The sequence below is a fragment of the Macaca mulatta genome, chromosome 5, assembly GCF_049350105.2.
Source record: "Macaca mulatta isolate MMU2019108-1 chromosome 5, T2T-MMU8v2.0, whole genome shotgun sequence".
NCBI classification, from domain to species: Eukaryota; Metazoa; Chordata; class Mammalia; order Primates; family Cercopithecidae; genus Macaca; species Macaca mulatta.
Genome location: NC_133410.1, coordinates 15,230,538 through 15,248,330, shown reverse-complemented (window position 1 = coordinate 15,248,330; position 17,793 = coordinate 15,230,538). Strand labels below are relative to the sequence as shown.

Below are 17,793 nucleotides of genomic sequence, written 5' to 3'. Positions count from 1 at the left end.
GCAGAGGCTCTCTGCTAAACCCCCGGAGCCTGCATGTAAAGCACTTCTTGGCACTTAGAAAGTAATGAACAAATATTTGGGTTTTTGTTGTTCTTGCTCTGTCGCCCAGGCTGGAGCGCAGTAGCGCCACCTCAGCTCTCTGCAACCTCCACCTCCCGGTTCCAAGCAATTCTCCTACCTCAGCCTCCCAAGTAGGCAGGACTACAGGTGCACGCCACTACTCCTGGCTAATTTTTGTATTTTTAGTAGAGACGGGGTTTTGCCATTTTGGCCAGGCTGGTCTCAAACTCCTGACCTCAGGTGATCCAACATGCTGGGATTACAGGTGTGAGCCACTGTGCCAGGCCTGAACAAATATTTGTTGAATGAAGTATCCTTTAACTTGATACAGTATAGCTCTTTTGGTAAAGGTTATAATTGAATACTAGTTCATCATTTACTGAAAATACAGTTTTGTTCTAGATATTTCATATTTCTCTGGTAGCCTGTGATATGGATTCTGTTCATATTAAGATATTTCATTGTTTTTCTCTTTTCTATTTATAGATCATCTCTGGGTGTTGTTTCCAGATGTCTGTATGGTAATTGCATCAGAAATTGCCGTGGATATTGTAAAACATGCCTTTATCACCAAATTCAATGACATTACTGCAGATGTATGTATTTTGACATACACTTTAATATTTAAAGTTTACTTCTGTTGCTTAATTTTTAAAAGTTGTAGAATAATAGGAGTTTATTAATACTTTAAAGTCAGAATTGTAATTTTAAATTTCTAAAAATTATTACACTATCAAAAGTATTCTGTTTTAATATTAGGCAATGCTAATTCCATATCTTGGGGTAGAAGTATAGACCAGCCTGTAGTCGAAGACAGTGTCACTAACTCAAAATCATTCTGATCAGTTAACACTGTCATAATCTGTTTAAAGACTTTAAAATCACATTGTTTCTATTTTAAAACTTAGACCATCAAAACTTTTCTCTCTGGCTAGGTTTTTAAAATATTTTGTATTTAAAAATTGATTTTTTTCCACAATTATGAATAGGTTCTTGGTAAGTTTTAGAAGACGAGAGCCTTACGTTTTTCTGGTGAAAGTAGTTAAACTTTGGGAAATTTGTTTTATGTTTTAATCAGATGTTCTGGATAATTTCTAGAAATAGATATGTGGCTATAGATTTATTGCACATAAAACATAAGAAGGTTTCCTAATGTATTTCTCATTCCTGCCTCAGTCCCAAAATAAATAATAGCTCCACAGTTTTCTAGATTTTACTGGGTGGTACTTTTAATAACAGTCTCACAGTAATATTTGTTTTATTTCAAAAGGCAGTTATTTAAAATAAAATGCAGTTGCAACAGCTGTGATTTGATTATGAGTTTCTGAATGTTTTAATATACTTAAAGTAAATAGTTTTGTACTTTTTTGTAAAGCACTGATAAAGTAATTTCACCATTTACTTTCTCAACTTTCTCAATGCAGAATGATTCCCTTTTCATAGGATCATTTATTTAACATCTGAAGTCAAAATTAATAGGCTTGATTGAGACACTTGTGCAATTTTTAGTGGAAATAGTCATTCACAAGTGCCTTCATATTTACTGTGTTCCCTAACTTAGTTTTATGTCTTTTTCAGCATTCATTTTTCTCAGAAGGCATTATTATGGTTAGATAAACAGTAATTTTTTAAAACTATTCATTTAATTTAAAATTTCAAAATTATTTTATATACATTACACTACTTAAAATAGTCACTCTTCCCCAAATTCCAAACTCTTAGGATCATAGTCATTGGATATTTATTCCCCTTTAAAGAAAAACTTTTAAAAGATCTATGAATGTTAAGAGTTCACGGGAATTAAGGTTACTTTTTACCTTTACTGTAGGAAAACAAATAGGGAAATTATGCCCAGATGTCTGCTTGGTTATTAGCACTTGTTCCTGGTTAATTATTAAACGTTTTCATTAATAAAATCTAAGTCTTTCTGCATGATATATTTTTACTATATTACTTAATATTTCATTCTTATTTGTCTTTAGGTCTACAGTGAATATAGAGCCAGTCTTGCTTTTGACCTTGTTAGCAGCCGACAGAAAAATGTGAGCATTTATCAAGGGCATAATCCAAAATTAACAAAGGCATAGTCTGAAATTAACTGAATAATGCTTAATTTAGCATGAAATATTAACTAAAGGAAAGCTACATAAACTGCCTACTTATCTCTGTTCTCAACACTAAATAAACATTTACAGATTAAGAATAATAGTAATATTTAACATTAAGTAGTGTATGCTCTTTGCAGCATTTTAAGTTATTCAGCTTTGTATTTAAGACTTGTGAACATTTGGATTTGCACGTCATTTTATAAGTGCCACATTCTGTTCTTGCTCCATAGCCTCACCTGGTTAGAACATTTGCTGCTAATAAGTGAATAGTACTTTTAAAATGCTGTTTAAATCCCATAAATCTGAATCTTTTGCTCCTCTCTGTTCAGGCATACACTGATTACAGCGACTCTGTAGCACGGAGGATGGGCTTTATTCCTCTCCCACTAGCTGTTTTAGTAAGTGCATACTTTTTAATGTTTTTTGTAACAAAGCCATCATTATAGAATATTAATAAATGGATTATTAATATGATTGTTTCAAAAGGACTTGAAATAAAAATTAAGGGTAAATAACTTGGAAGAAAATTTTGTTTTAAATTATAGCAATAGCTTATATATCCAAGTATCTATTGGTTGAGCCATCCAATAGATAAGTGACGCTAAGCTGTTTTATGTAAATGGCTTTCCTAACAATGAGAACACTCTGTTTTGCTTATTCATTTAGTAAAAATATTTTTTAATGGAAATACCTGAGCATGGGCATTAACGTGGCCACTGTAACACGTGTTGGTGGGAGTATAAATTAATCCAGTATTTTTCTACAAGGCAATGTGACAGTATCATGCTTTAATTCAGTTATTTCATTTCTAGAAATTATCCTAAGGAAATAGTTATAAAAGACACACAGTGATTTGTGGGCACAGCTTTGCATTTCAATGACATTTGTAATAAACTTTAGAAGCAAGCAAAATAGGTTAAATAAATTATGGTGTGCCCAAATGAAGACATATTCTCTATCAGTGGTAATTAATACTTTTAAAAAATTGTCCAGACTTTTTGCAATGAAAATTCCTGCTCTTATACTCAAGAAATAGTATTTTTTTCAAAAATACTACTGAAACTTACTAAATCAACCCTCAACAAGTCATCAACTTGGAATATTTTAATGAATTGCCCAGAACAGGCTTGCAAATAGTTTCTAGCAACATTAGGCTATAATAATGTTAATTAAGAGGATTTGTTTAGCCTGGCTTAGTGGCGTGCACTTGTAGTGCTAGCTACTCAGGAGGCTGAGGCAAAAAAAAAGAAAAAAAGAAAAATATTTGCTGGCTGCACTTGTATTTGATTATGTTCTTTCTTGACTATCTATTCTAACATCAAAACAGATGCAACCAGCCAGGCACAGTGGCTCATGCCTGTAATCCCAGCACTTTGGGAAGGTGAGGCGGGGAGATCACCTGAGGTCAGGAGTTTGAGACCAGCCTGGCTAACTTGGTGAAACCCTATCTCTGCTAAAAATACAAAAATTAACTGGGCGTGGTGGTGGGTGCCTGTAGTGGGCGCCTGTAATCTCAGCTACTTCGGAGGCTGAGGCAGGAGAATCACTTGAACCTGGGAGGGAAGGTTGCAGTAAGCCAAGATCGCATCACTGCTCTCCAGCCCAGGCGACAAGAGCAACACTCTGTCTCAAAAAAAACAAAAAAAACGCAACTGTCTTTTTTGCCAGAGGATATCTAGATTTCTATAGCTGCAGTCTCATGCAGATCAACTAAGAAGTGTGTAAAGAAAGGGAAGATCATACCAGCTATATTTTAGACCAGCTTCCTTGACTTTTTTTAGATGACAGATGATTAATAGGCTTAATGCTATTTAAATTTCAGTGTGATTTTACAGATAACCACATTAATTTTTAATATAATTAAAAATGTTTAATTTTTAAAACATTTTTAATTATATTAATAGCTTGCTTATTACATAATAATATAGCTTTCTTTTGCTTGGGAAAAGGAACTAGAATTTCAGAAAAATGGAGGCTTCCAAATAATAAAATTGTTTGTTAAGGGCTTAAGAGATTGATAAAATAGAATATTAAATATTTCTGCATTTGTTTACTACAACTAGAAATATGAAACGTACAAGTATAGGGATAAACCTACATGGCCTGATTTTTTTTTTTTTGGTAAGGATTGGTCAAATGATTGGATTTAAATATGATCCTGCTTTGCCAACTAATAATTGACTTATTTGTCTAGTAACTTACTTGTCAGAAAATTCATAATTAGTATGAACTTTTTTGATTCAGTATTTAAAAATTTTTCTTCAGTCTTTGTTTTATTCTTTAAATGAGTGTTTATGGCTGTTATAGCAAAATATTTATGAATAATTAATAATTGACAAAACACTTTTGGAACACCTCCAGTGTGCTGAAAGGGGGTTGTATAGTTAGGCAGAGATCTAGTGGGCTTCCTTCCACAGCACTTTGCTCACAGAGCTTCGTTGTGTGCCACAGCTTTGGCAAGCATCCAGGAGCCTTGAGAAATATACCAAGGCCTCTGTGACAAGTTAATTCTTTAATTAAGGTACAAGGATGGCAATTTTTTCTTCTAAGCGTTACGTTAGGTCCTAAAATGATTTTATATCTGAAAAAAGAAAAATTGTGTATTAAAGTCTCATGGAAATTAGACTGAGTAAAAGTTAACTGATAATATGCTAGATAAGGGTGTATTTAAGCCTTAAATGTGATCATTGGTTTGCCTTTCATATTAATGAATAAAATCCTAGAGTTGTGTTAACTTCAGTCACAAATGCCTATACAGTAGACATTACCCTGTTAGAGACAGTGACACAGTTGAGGGCTTCCATTGTCACTTTTCTCATAGTTAGAGTTTATTGAACATATGACAATCCATTGCCACACCTCTTCCCAATTGTTCTTTTATTAAAAGCATTTGTAAATGTCTTTTTAAATGTGTACTGTGATGTTTATTTAAGATACTCTAATAGACATTTGATAACTTGACATTACTAGATAAGACCACTTCTCCCTAAGTCTCTCTTTCTCTTTTAACATGTGGGCACAGCTGCACTTATAATGTGTGGACATTTTCCTTTAACTGATTTCACCAGATTTATTCAGCAGACTTCCAAGGATAACGCTGTTATTCCTTTATTTCTGTGAAAGAAGTAAGAAAATGGGTATTTAACTATAACTATCCAAAAGAGAGAAATGTTTCAATGTTTAATTAATTTTTTAATAGTGTTTAGTTTTTCTAAATACAAAACTTTTAAGGTTCCATTTTTCCTGTGTTCCCTGTGAGTTACTGGTGGTTCTTAAAAGAGTCAAAGAAGAAAGGATGGGGCGTGGCCGGGGTGGGGGGGAACAGGAATAAGGAAACGCCCGCCCAATGATTCTAGTTCTGGTGTGGACACATGTAGCAAGATGAAATCATTTGTACTTTGCAGAATAATATTTTATAAAAATCAGCTGCTTTGCGTCTCTATGAGGTATAAGTACATGTGTCATTCATGACCTAGGTATAGGGCAGACCTCAGAGAGTCCACAAGAGTGAAACTGTTGCACGAGCCACAGACATCCCAGATTTGCTTGAACCAATCCAAATGTACCACGGGTTTCACAAGCAGGCAGATTTTGATACAAATCGACAAATTTGCCTTCTTGGATTTTTAGACAAAGGCCATAGATTTATGCCTAAAATGTTAAAGTCAGCATGGTGAAATCTTTTTAAGTATTAACTAATAATTCTGTGGTTGTGTGTTCTGTTTGTGTGTTTTTGTTGGTTTGTTTCTGGCTAGCTCATCAGAGTTGTAACAAGCTCAATTAAAGTGCAAGGAATCCTGTCTTATGCCTGTGTCATACTCTTCTATTTTGGGTAAGATTATTCTTGAATATGTTTTTGGCTATATAGTAAAGCATAAATGCAAGATGTAATGGAAGTTAATAGCATCTCAATCATACTACTCCCAATCTATGCTGGGGGTTTCCTTTCAATAGCTATACCTCCCAGTGTATTTATTTGTAACTTGGTTAGATTAACTACACTGCTATTTGGTAGTAGTATTAATAGTACTTTAGATTTTATTTTAATTTTTAGCAAAATCTTAAAGCGCTTTTTGCTTAAGATTTAGGTTTCACTCGCATTTTTTTGATGAATAAAAGCCTGCCATTGAGACATGTTTTCATATTTAAAAACATCTTTGACCCTCCAGTATGTTTGCCACATTGAATTGTTCAGCACACTGTAGGCGGGCATCACATAAAACCAAATGTAATACACAAGCGTAGGTTTTCTGTGACCAGTGGAATCCATCTTGCAGGTTTGTTGGTCTCATGATCTTACATTTTAGTTGGGGGAGACATACAGTAAATTAACAACTAACTAAGATAGAAATAAATGGTATGAAGAAAATAACAATATAAAATGATGATTTTGCCATTGTTACTTTTCTCAAGAAGTGAACAATGATAAAGTAACCAGACCTGGCATTCAGTTAACTTACTGAAAAATGAAATGGGAAACCTGTTCCACCCTCACTTAGGTGGTGTGTGTCAGGAGCTTCACTCGGAGGGGTGGGTGGTCTGAGAGAGGTCGAACTTTAACCCTCCAGAGGAGAAAGGTTGGAGGGTAAGCATAGCAGTCACAGTTTGAGCAGTGGATTTGCTTAGTGTTCCAGTTTCATGGTTTTTTTAGTGTGTTTTTCACATTGTTTCCTGCCCAGGGCTTAGCACACTACCTGGCACGTGCTCAGGAAGCTTCTGTTGAAGTAGCATAGGAATAGTCACTTACTGTCTGCACTTTCCACCTCTCCACCAAGTATCCTGAGTCATGGGCCTGCTTCCCAGCTCCTGCGGTGCCTGGCTCAGGCCGGTGTCCTGCAGAGCTGCATGTAGGTCATTTCAGTGTTTCACACATGAGGGGAGGTTCTGATCACACTGTACAGCATTGCCTATTTTTTGTTTGAATGAGTATATGAATAGTTTACTATATTAAGGTAACTCTTTTCGTTTTTTGACATTAAATAACATTAAGACCTTCCTTTTCTAATGTAGAGTCGCACACCGCACCTCAACGTTTTTAACATTGTGCTGTGCTTACCAAGTGGTATTGCTGTAATCTCAGTGGGAATAATTGTTTGACAATCTAATATTCTAGTATTTTTTACATAATAATCACGAAATGAAGCATGTATATGCTACATCTGAAAACCTTTGTTTAGTTACAGTTGCCTGTGCATAGTTCACCAAGGGGGATGTACTTTAATCTTGAGTTACTTAGAATTCAGGGTACCGGTGCCCCCAGCCTCCAGTGTCACCTCCCTCCCCATGTTGCTTCACTTCTGCACCTGGATAGCACAGCCAGACAGATCTGCTCACTTTTCTACTTTATTCATCTACTCTAATCCTCATCTCAGGATAATTCCTAAATTATCCTCTTCTCCTTCAGAAACTTTCTCAAAACTACCTTGTCCATGCCTTCTTTATCAATTAACTGCACCAAACCCAAGAATCTGTCTTCAGTTAAAAAAATAAAATCAGAATTCAGTTGGGCCTCCTGACATAAAATGCTGAGGTTTTTCCCCACTACACCCAGTTTATCGTCTTTCCCTCCAGACTCACTCTTGCCAGCTAAAGTGGGAGGACTTGCCAGCCTCCGCCATTACTGCTCTGCTCAGCGCTCCTCAGGGAGCAGCTGCTCAGCAGCAGGGCCTGGGCCTGGGCTGGTCTAGGGCTTGGCCAAAAAGAAGCCAGACAAGTGCCCTGCCTTGGTGTCACAGAAATTCCAGACAACAAATAGACAACAACTAGAAAAGCAAGTCACTCTATTGACAGTTGGTAGGAATCGTTAGGAAGAAAAGCACAATAGTATGAGGAGATGAATGGGAGAGGCAGACGCAGCCTGCCTAGAGAGGGTGGCCAGGGCAGGCCTCTCTGGTCAGCTGGTGTTTCAGTAAGGAAGGGAGCTGTGCAGCCACCTGGGAAAAGCATAGGCTTAGCAGAAGGGCACAGGGACACAGGCCTGGTGGAGGAACAGCAGGCGCCAGGCAGCTACAGTGGTCCATGGGCAGTCATGGGGGCAGAGGGCCCGGGAAGGGGAGACCACAAAAGGAGCTGAGCAGAAAATGGCATGGTGGCTCATGCCTGTAGCCCCAGCACTTTGGGAGGCTGGGGTGGGAGGATTGCTTGAGCCCAAGAGTTTGAGACCAACCTGGGCAACATAGCAAGACCCCAGATCTACAAAAAAGAAAATTAGCTGGGCGTGGTGGCATATGCCTGTGGTCCCAGCTGTACAGGAGGCTGAGGTGGGAGATTGCTTAAGCCCAGGAGTTCAAGGCTGCAGTGAGCCATGATCATGCCACTGCACCACAGCCTGGGTGACAATGCAAGACTGTCTCTTGAAAAAAAAAAGAAAACCAGCTTCTTCACTGGCTGTAAAACTGGCATTGAAGTTAATGCGAGACTTTTTTCTTCCCATAATTTTTTCCAGATTTATATTGAATGCCTTAAAATATTCATATTCTTTGACCCAGAAATTTTATTTCTGTAGTCATAAGTATCTAGGTATCCTAAGGAAATACAGATTTAACATGTTTTCTTAATCAGAAACTTTTTAGTAGAAGCAAAATATTGAAAATAATCTAAATATCCAGAAATAAGAGTTGTTTGGGGCTTGGTTATTTGATAACCCATACAGTGATGTTATAAGGCCATTTAAAATAATGTCACTGAGGAACATTAACTGATATGGAAAAATATTCATGATACATTGTTATATAAATAACAACAAGAGTAACAAAATTGCTTGCCATTTCTGTGTGCCAGGCACTGCTCTGAGCACCTTACCTGAGTGCTCTCCTTTCCAGATTAGCTGCTTGAGTAGCTTGCCCAGGTGCACACAGGTTCTAAGCAGTGGACTCAGGACTCCACACCAACACACTTCACCCCAGAGTCCATGCTCTGTCTCCTGACTCCCCTCGCCTACTGCCTTGTAAAATAGACCCTGTTTCTATACAGCAAGAAAGTACAAATGGAGGCGTACTCAGAGAAAGCAACTGAAAGATAACATACTAAATGTCACAGTGATTATCATAAGGGTGTGGAATCGTGTAATTTTATTATTTTTTTTTGTTCATCTGCATGTGCTAAATGTATTTGTTGTATAATAAAAGAATAAATGTTAAAATGTTTAATACCAGGAAAAATTTCTAAGTCGTATAATTTCTTATAAGAGAACTAAGGAGGCCAGGCGTGGTGCTCACATCTGTAATCCCAGCACTTTGGGAGGCTGAGGCAGGTGGATCACAAGGTCAGGAGTTCGAGACCACCCTGGCCAACATGGTGAAACCCCCGTCTCTACTAAAAATACAAAAATAGCCGGGTGTGGTGGTGGATGCCTGTAATCCCAGCTACTCAGGAGGGTGAGGCCAAGAATTGCTTGAACCCGGGAGGCGGAGGTTGCAGTGAGCCGAGATTGCGCCACTGCACTCCAGCCTGGGTGACAGAGTGAGACTCTTGTCTCAAAAAAAAAAAAAAGAAGAACACTAAGGAATTCCGAAGCTTTTCTTTGTGGCAAAGAAGCCTCAGAAAACTCAAGATTTGTGTAAATTCCTCGAAATCCCTGACCTGTCCCCATCCCATGCCCCCTGCCTTCTCCTTAGCCATGAGCATTCACAGGGATTTAGATGAATTCCAACGGATATGGTTTGTTTTGTTTCTGTTTTTAGGTTGATATCCCTGAAAGTACTTAATAGCATTGTGCTGTTGGGGAAATCGTGCCAGTATGTGAAAGAAGCCAAAATGGAAGAGAAGCTGTCGAATCCTCCCCCAGCCTGCACTCCAGGCAAGCCGTCCAGTAAATCACAGAACAAATGTAAACCCTCTCAAGGTAGGTTTGGTCCCTTTCTTCACTTCCCTGGATCATTTTCAAATAGTTAAATCACAGTTCGATCAATGTTAAGCAACGCTTTAAAGATTGGTTTCACTTTGCCTAGGTTTTTTGGTCTTTTAATGGTTGTGTTTTAGATCCCATCGCATATATACCTGGCCCAGTGTTCTGAGTTTTCCATTTACTCATTCGCTGTTCAGTATTGAGCACCTGTGACACGTCAGCTCCAGTGGATACAGCAGTGGGGTGGAAAGGCAATTCTCTGCTCCTGTGGAGCTTGTTCTAGATTGTCGGGAAGAGGGGTAGAGAGAAATAAATATGCACTATGTCAAGTGACGGGGAACTGCGGAGAAAACAAAGCAGGACGGGGAAAGGGAAGTACAACAGGGAGTTGGATGCTCCCCCAAGTGTGAGGAGATGGCACTGCACAGAGTCCTGGAGCCTGAGGACGGCACATCCAGCCTTCCAGGAGCAGCTCCCAGTCAGAGGCCCAGCAGGAAGAGGCTTGGTGCATCAAAGGACATTAAAAGCAAGGTGGCTGCAGTGGCCCATTCCCAGGGAAAAGGACTGGAGAGGGGGTTTTGGGGGCCATGGAGGGCTGCAGGCTGTTACAAGGACCTTGGCTTTGACTCCAGGTGGAAGGGGGCTGTTGTGGGGCTTTGAGCGGAGCAGTGGCATGGAGCAGCTGACATTTTAAAAGGATCATTCTCAAGCTTTGTGGAAAATAAACTCCAGAGGGGTGGGACCAGAGAGGCAGCTACCTGGCCAGGAGCCGGGTAGGCAGTGTGAGCAGGGAGACCTGGCCAGGTTCCGGATAGACCTGGGAGGTTTGTGTGAAGTATTTGCTGATGAGGAAGTTACGCAGTGTGAGAAGAATAAGAGAGTTCAGGATGATTCCAAGGTTTCTGGGCTGGAAGATTTGGAGGAAGAACTGGGACACTGACTTAATTTTTGTTGTTAGGTGGCAGTTCCCTGTTCACAAAGGTGTTTGTTCATATGACTTTTAGTTTAAATGATGTATTTTTAAATGTGTGGAACAATTGTGTGCCAGGTATCAGAGGAGATGCTGAAGATAGAAAAATAAATAAAGGATGTCCTTCAAGACCTCATGTAATTACAGGGGTCCAAATAGGTGAGCAGAGGGTTTGGAGGGACAGGAGAGGGTTCTTCTAAACTAAAAGCTTGAAGGATGAAACTGGCCTAGGGCAGGCTGGTGGAAAGGGCATTCCAGAAGGGCCAGCATGAGTTAGATCATGGAGGCCTGGAAAAGCATCTGGAGAACTAGCAGCTCAATATGGCAAGTGTGGAGTGTGCTTCAGAAAGAGGGAGGAGAGGAGATTTGGGCTGGACTGGAGTCCTACCTGAAAGTGGGGCTGTGCTCATCGTGTGTACTTAACAGGAAGCAAAAATAAAGTAAAATAACAATGTGTATAATCACTGAGAAATAATTGTTTTCATTATAAGAACACTGTTAGTAATAAGGATTGTATTTTTTTCAGCCAACTAGGTAATTCATAGTGAGGCCTGTATGTGTTCTCTTGTTATGCATATTAGTTAAGAAGTTAGGCCAGGCATGGTGGCACACGCCTTTAATAATCCCAGCACTTTGGGAAGCTAAGGCAGAAGTAGCCCTTGAGCCCAGGAGTTCGAGACCAGCCTGGGCAACCTAGTGAGTCACATCTCCACAAAAAATATAAAAAGAAGTTAGTAAGCATCAGTCTTGCTTTCAAGGAAGATCCAGTCTAATGGGGATAAAAGCTTTAAGCATGTACTACAGGGCAGGGCCATTGACTCAGGGGTCATGTTATGAGAAGTACATTCAGGACGAGGGTCTGAGTGTTTGCACAGAATGTCTTGGAGGTCAGGAGAACACAGACTAGAGACCATTCAGGAGGGTGTTGAAGTCAAGCTGAAGAGCGGGAGGGGGCCGTCTCTCGAGGCTGCATCAGATTCATCACGTTGTAAGGAGACAAAAGACAGCAGTCCTGGGGGTGAGGGCAGGAGAGAGGAAATTAGTGCAAGAGAGCTGGATGTGTCATTACCTCCATCATGGCAGTGGTGTGACCAGGTGTATGCACATGTCAGAACTCATCAGATTATACATTTTAAATGTGTACAGCTGATGGTATGTCTTTTTTGCCTCAAAGAAGCTGTTCTTACGTGGATTGAATGTATGATTCAGATGAGTCGCTCCGGGCTCCAGCCCAGCTGTCCCCAAAGCCAGGCTTCAAAATCTCTGTGGCCTAAAATAAACACTGGGGGTTTTGTTTGTTTGTTTGTTTTTACCTCTGGTTTGTACTTCCCAGAGATGATGATGCTAAACCAACTGTAGCTGAAGTGACTGCAGATGACAGGTAGAATGTAGTAAAGTCTTCTTGGCCCACTCCCTGATGTTCCGTATTGGAGCAAATGTTAATTTTTCAGGACTGGCAACAGTCATGTTAGGTCTTGATTATATAGAGAGGAGCCGTATTGTAGGAGTTGTGATCTTTCTACAGTTGGGTGATGGCATTGTTTGTGTGATACGAGCAATGTAATATACCCTTCCATAAAATTGAACAAACAGATGATTGGCCTCTAAGTTTTATTATAATGATGGCTGCTTATACAACATGCTATTTGGTTATCATTTGCTTTATCTAAAAGCATGGATGATGGGCGCTTTTTTCAGCACCACTATATTGGTAAGTTTTTATTTATTGCACATTGGGGAAAATCTTTCTCTAATTTAACGGACCTATTTTATCACAGGCCTTTCCACAGAAGAAAACCTGTCTGCCTCTGTCACCAATCAGCCTGTTCATCAAAAGGAAAATATCATACCATTACTTGTGACAAGCAACTCCGATCAGTTTTTGACAACTCCAGATGGTGACGAGAAGGACATAACGCAGGACAATTCTGAATTAAAACACAGATCCTCAAAGAAAGATTTGTTAGAGATAGACAGGTTCACAATTTGCGGAAACCGAATTGACTGAATCTGTGGCTCCATGTGCTGACGAAGCTGGGTCCTGGGGCAGCAAATGCTGTGTTGCCAGGACAGACAGATGCTAAACATGGCACTTAAATATTTATTTAAAAACTTAAATTATTATTGGCAAGCAGATCTTAGTATCTTTCTTCCAGTAATGTGGCCTGGCTGAGGGTCAGATCACAAGACAGGAGCGACCTCGGCCTTGACTCTCTGGGAAGCTTGATGGATTATAAAACTTCCTCCTGCCTGGCCAAGCAGCAGCGTCACTTCCAGGACCCAACCAAGGCAACATCAAAATCTGTTTTGCTTTGTCAATCTGGGCTTCCAGAATGTTGAATTTGCCTCAAGGCCTCTTCAGTGTAAGGAAATACCTGGAAAACTGTGAAGCTTTTACCATGACATTACCTTACCAGTCTCATACTATTTTCACAAACAGTTTTCAAATGTTACTACATCTGCCAAAGCATTAAAAAAAATTAAACATAAGTCAACATAAATGTTCTTACCACCAGAATAACCCTTAAAGATGTATCTTGATTAATCAGAATAAAAGGCTACCTTAAATAAGACATAATGAATAGTAGCATTTTGTAGGGTAAACAAAAACAAAAACAAAAAACGCTAAACCAGTTTATTTATTTTAAAAATTAATGAAGGTTATGCATTACTGGGAAAAACCCTTCATAATTTTTCAGTTTACTCTTTAAAGCAAAATGTGAGCTGTATGTCATTTAATTGTGGTGGATAAAATATAAATGCCCTTACAAAAGGGCACTTTTTACACCAAGGAAGCAGAGCAGTGTTAACTTTAAGGTATACTTCACTGGTTTTGCTTTAAAACTAATTGCTTCATAAATTATTACAGCTAAAAGGATTTGGTGTTGAACAGGCTGAAAAATTGTCAGTGTACAAAATTCAAAACTGTCAATTTTAACTGTAAGTAAATGCTCCAAGTGTGTTAGGCAGCAGCATCTTGCTTGGGCTTATCAAATGCATCAGTCCTTCTGTTTAGGTGGACAGCGGGTGTGCCTGTGCTGGGGCAGGGTGTGTGTTCTGTGGGTGTGTGTCTGTGGGGATGTGACGGTCAGGGTGGGCCTGTGCTGGGGCAGGGTGTGTGTTCTGTGGGTGTGTGTCTGTGGGGATGTGACGGTCAGGGTGGGCCTGTGCTGGGGCAGGGTGTGTGTTCTGTGGGTGTGTGTCTGTGGGGATGTGACTGTCAGGGTGGGCCTGTGCTAGGGGTGGGGCAGGCCCCGGTCTGGAGAGGATTTTGTGTGAAAGTAAATGGGTGTTTGAGGCGTATGGGTGGCTGTCAGTGTGGGGAGGCATCTGTGTATGGCTGTTGGGAACAGCATCCAAAAAGTGCTTTTGGTTTTGTTTGAGATAAGATTCTGTTTCCACTTAATTACTAGTTTGTGGCCTACATCATAGGTCAAGTTATTTCCCACCCCATTTTATCTTGATAAACCCGTTTGCATTTCTGTAAAACTTCTACAACTTCTGGTTTCAGAACTGTCCAGAAGGTGGTCCTGTTAACTGTTATTTCCTTTGATGTTTTGATTTTGAAGTTTAGCTCTCATGCAAATGTTTCAGGCATGTATATATGCAGAAGGCAATTTTTAGGTGATTTTTCCATTTCTTGGATGAAATATAAAGCAAGCTTTAATATTCCGACCTGTTCATTTGAAATACAAAAAAAGTAAGTGAATTTTAATGTTTTGTATTAACTAAAGAAATCTGAAGATTAATGTTGAGGAAAGTGTATGGACATGCCTTTGTGAAACCAGGAAGTATTTAAGTTAAAAATGAAAAAGCTTTTAATTGCTTTGTGTGTGTTTTAGTGGAGCCCCATTTTAGAATTATTTTTTTTTTCCATCTCCCTTTACCAACAAAAGGAACAATGCCATGGTGAATGGAATAGTTTGGGGAAAGCTTTGCCAAACACAACCCTGATTTCAGAGCAGGAACATGGTTTAGATAGATCTTCAGTTCCGCTTGAATTTTTCTGTTACTGTGCTGTCATTTTCAGAAGATTTCCATTCCTTTGCAGATGCTGTTGGGAGTTCGGGATTATGTTCATTTCTTCTGTCATAATGGCATTCAATACTAATTTTATAAGTGCATCTTGTGTGAAACTCAATAAATTCAATTTTGTAATCTTTTTTAAAAAGGTCACTGAATTTCTTTTAATATTTACTATTATATTTGGAAGAGTGAATTTCCCACTGTATAATAAGAATTTATTTGTAATTCACAAGTGGTAGAGCTATCTTAATTTGAATTATTGTTTTGGTCTTAATGGTGGCAAAATGTTTAATTTTGTCTTTGGAAAAAATAGGCTGGGCCTTGATTATAGACCGTTTAATATTTCTCAGCAAATGAAGGTATTTACATTTTACAAGTGGTTTGAATGTCACACAAAATATTTTTCACATCTGGGAGTCAAGTTCAAGACAGTACTTTGGTTTTAAAAAAATCTAATGAAGGCACAGCCTAGGCCAGACCCTTACTAGGTTTTCCTTTAGAATAAGTGTAAAGACCAAGTGTCATTGATACACTTGTCCAGATTTTCTTGTGGACTTTGGCCTGTATTTAGACTTTATATTCATTTTAAATAAAGTGAAAGAAACTTGCTATAATTTTGGGCCATCAAAATATATCCTGCCACTCCTGGTAACTCAGCAGAGGAGGAGATAAATTTACAAAATAATATCTCTACATTGTTATATATTCTCATTTCAACTATTTTTTATCAACAAAGATTTGTTAATCACTTCCTATGTGTCGGAAACTGTTCTAAGTGGTGGGATCAGCAATGAACAAGGTAAGTCCCTGTTCTTCTGTGGAAGACTGATAGGAACAAGTCAATGAAATAATGTCTGCTGGTCACAGGGTGTTCACTGACCAAATGATTTCTTAGGCTTTTTTCAGCTCTAAAATATAGTTCTTTAAAATGTTTATGTAAGTCTGATTTTTTTCTTATTGGATTGACTTGAAATAAGATAATTGTATAAGCAATTTTACAGTGCTTCTATAAAATAGAAATAAGAAAATACTTTCCTCCTGAAGACTGCTAGTTACCCAGCAAAATCCGCTCTCCTGTTCCATTATGTAGAGTTGTAGCTGGGCACATGCTACTTGCTGGGGACTGCATTTTTCAGCCCCTCTTGCCCTTACCTGTTGGCCAGCTGACTCATTCTCCCCAGGGGATGTAAATTGAAGGGTGTATGCCGTTATTGGGCCAGGACCCTTAAGACCGTGGGTGAGTCCCCCTCACCTCCTCTGTCCCCTTCCCACAGGTGGAACCCAGAGAAGGTAGTGACCTTGTCCCAGTAGGTGCCCATCATGGCAGAGCCTTGAGAGAGAAGGAACCTGGATCCCTGAATGCCGCTGTGGAGCAGAGTTGCTGGTCAGCTTGGAAAATTCCGCTTGACTATACATAAGAGAGAAACTTTTGAGATGCCATTGTTTCTAAGCCACTGAACCTGGAGGTTCTGTTCATGAAGTTTAGCCCCACGTTAGTACATTAGGAAATCTGAGAGGGACTGTTTAGAGATCTTTACATAAAAGGAGGAAGGAGTTAGACCTATCTTGCTAAAACACATTCTTCTGAAAATTCTCTCTCTGGATACCCATTATTTATTATTTATATGGAAAAAGATAAAGATTACTCCACCCCACTTTTTCAGAGGTCAGACTCCCAGCACCCTTGGCTGCTTGAACTAAACATTAAACTTGCTCATAAATGGCAAAGTTCTGTTTGTCCATATACTCTATCAAATAGACATTTCTTGCCCTTTATCTCAGGAAAGTGTGTATAGTAAAAGAGTAAATTGTAAGTACAGCTTAACAGCAAGGAGAAGTAGAAGCAAAAGGAGTTAAGAGAGCAGTAAAAATATACCTGAGGTCAATTATGCCATGCCTGTGATTGCTGATAAACTGTGTTACAGGTCAGTGTGATGTGTGGTGTGCAGTAAGAGCCTGAGATCTAGGCTGATTTAGATTGTGTTCATTACATACAATTAAGGATTGTGTTTGTTTGATACAAATTAAGGTGTGTACAATTGAGAGGGGAAGTTGTTCAGAAAAAAATGGCATTCTCAGGGAGCTTGAGTTATCTGAAAAGTTTGCTTATAGGGAAGAACTAATGCTTAGCAGTGCTGAGCAAACAAGGCATTGCTGTTCTAAATTTTATTAAGAAAAGAGAGTAAATGTATCAGCAAGTTGGCAAAAGGCACAGTTATACATAGTGTAGTAAAGTTGTATTTGAGGTTTTTTTGATATTTAATGACAAGGTGTAGGTATCAGTACAATATATTTTGCTTTTATGTGTCTTGTTTTTTGTTTGTTTCTTGTTTTTGGCTTATAAGGAAACCAAAGGAGGTCTTGAGGGCCCATTTGGCCTCTTTTTTAAAGGTATTAGCTCAGGAACTACAGAATGAATAAGCTCTTGCAGCGTGAATAACCTTCGAAGTGGATGGTTTATTTTGAAACTGCAATTATTTTCAATAAGCCCGTTCTCATTCCATTTTTAATATGTCAACATAAGAATGTAAATACTGGGAAGGTTAGAAATTGCCATAATGTCAGGTTTAACCAGATAAGTGAAATGTATAACAAGGAAAAGGCATAAAAAGCTTGTTAGACTTATTTCACAGATATTAATTGCAGTCCCCATGTCCTCATTCCCCCAACCCTGATGAACTTCTTTGTGCTCCTAGGATACTCTGTTCCCTCTCACTTCAGTAGCTTTGAACTCGAGGGCCTCTGCCACATGACGTTCCTTCCCTTAGTTCAGGTCTCCGCTT

General features: G+C 39.0%; 1 protein-coding gene across 1 annotated transcript in view; it reads left to right on the top strand.

Moving 5' to 3' along the window:
• The window catches only part of TAPT1 (transmembrane anterior posterior transformation 1), a 64,772-nt gene extending 50,712 nt beyond the window's left edge, over window positions 1–14,060 (top strand). Inside the window, 6 exon segments of the mRNA NM_001266589.1 lie at window positions 547–656; window positions 2,043–2,102; window positions 2,498–2,566; window positions 5,924–6,000; window positions 9,851–10,011; window positions 12,763–14,060. Coding sequence (NP_001253518.1) covers window positions 547–656; window positions 2,043–2,102; window positions 2,498–2,566; window positions 5,924–6,000; window positions 9,851–10,011; window positions 12,763–12,992 — 707 coding nt within the window. The 3' untranslated portion in view covers window positions 12,993–14,060.
• Window positions 14,061–17,793: the final 3,733 nt, after the last annotated feature.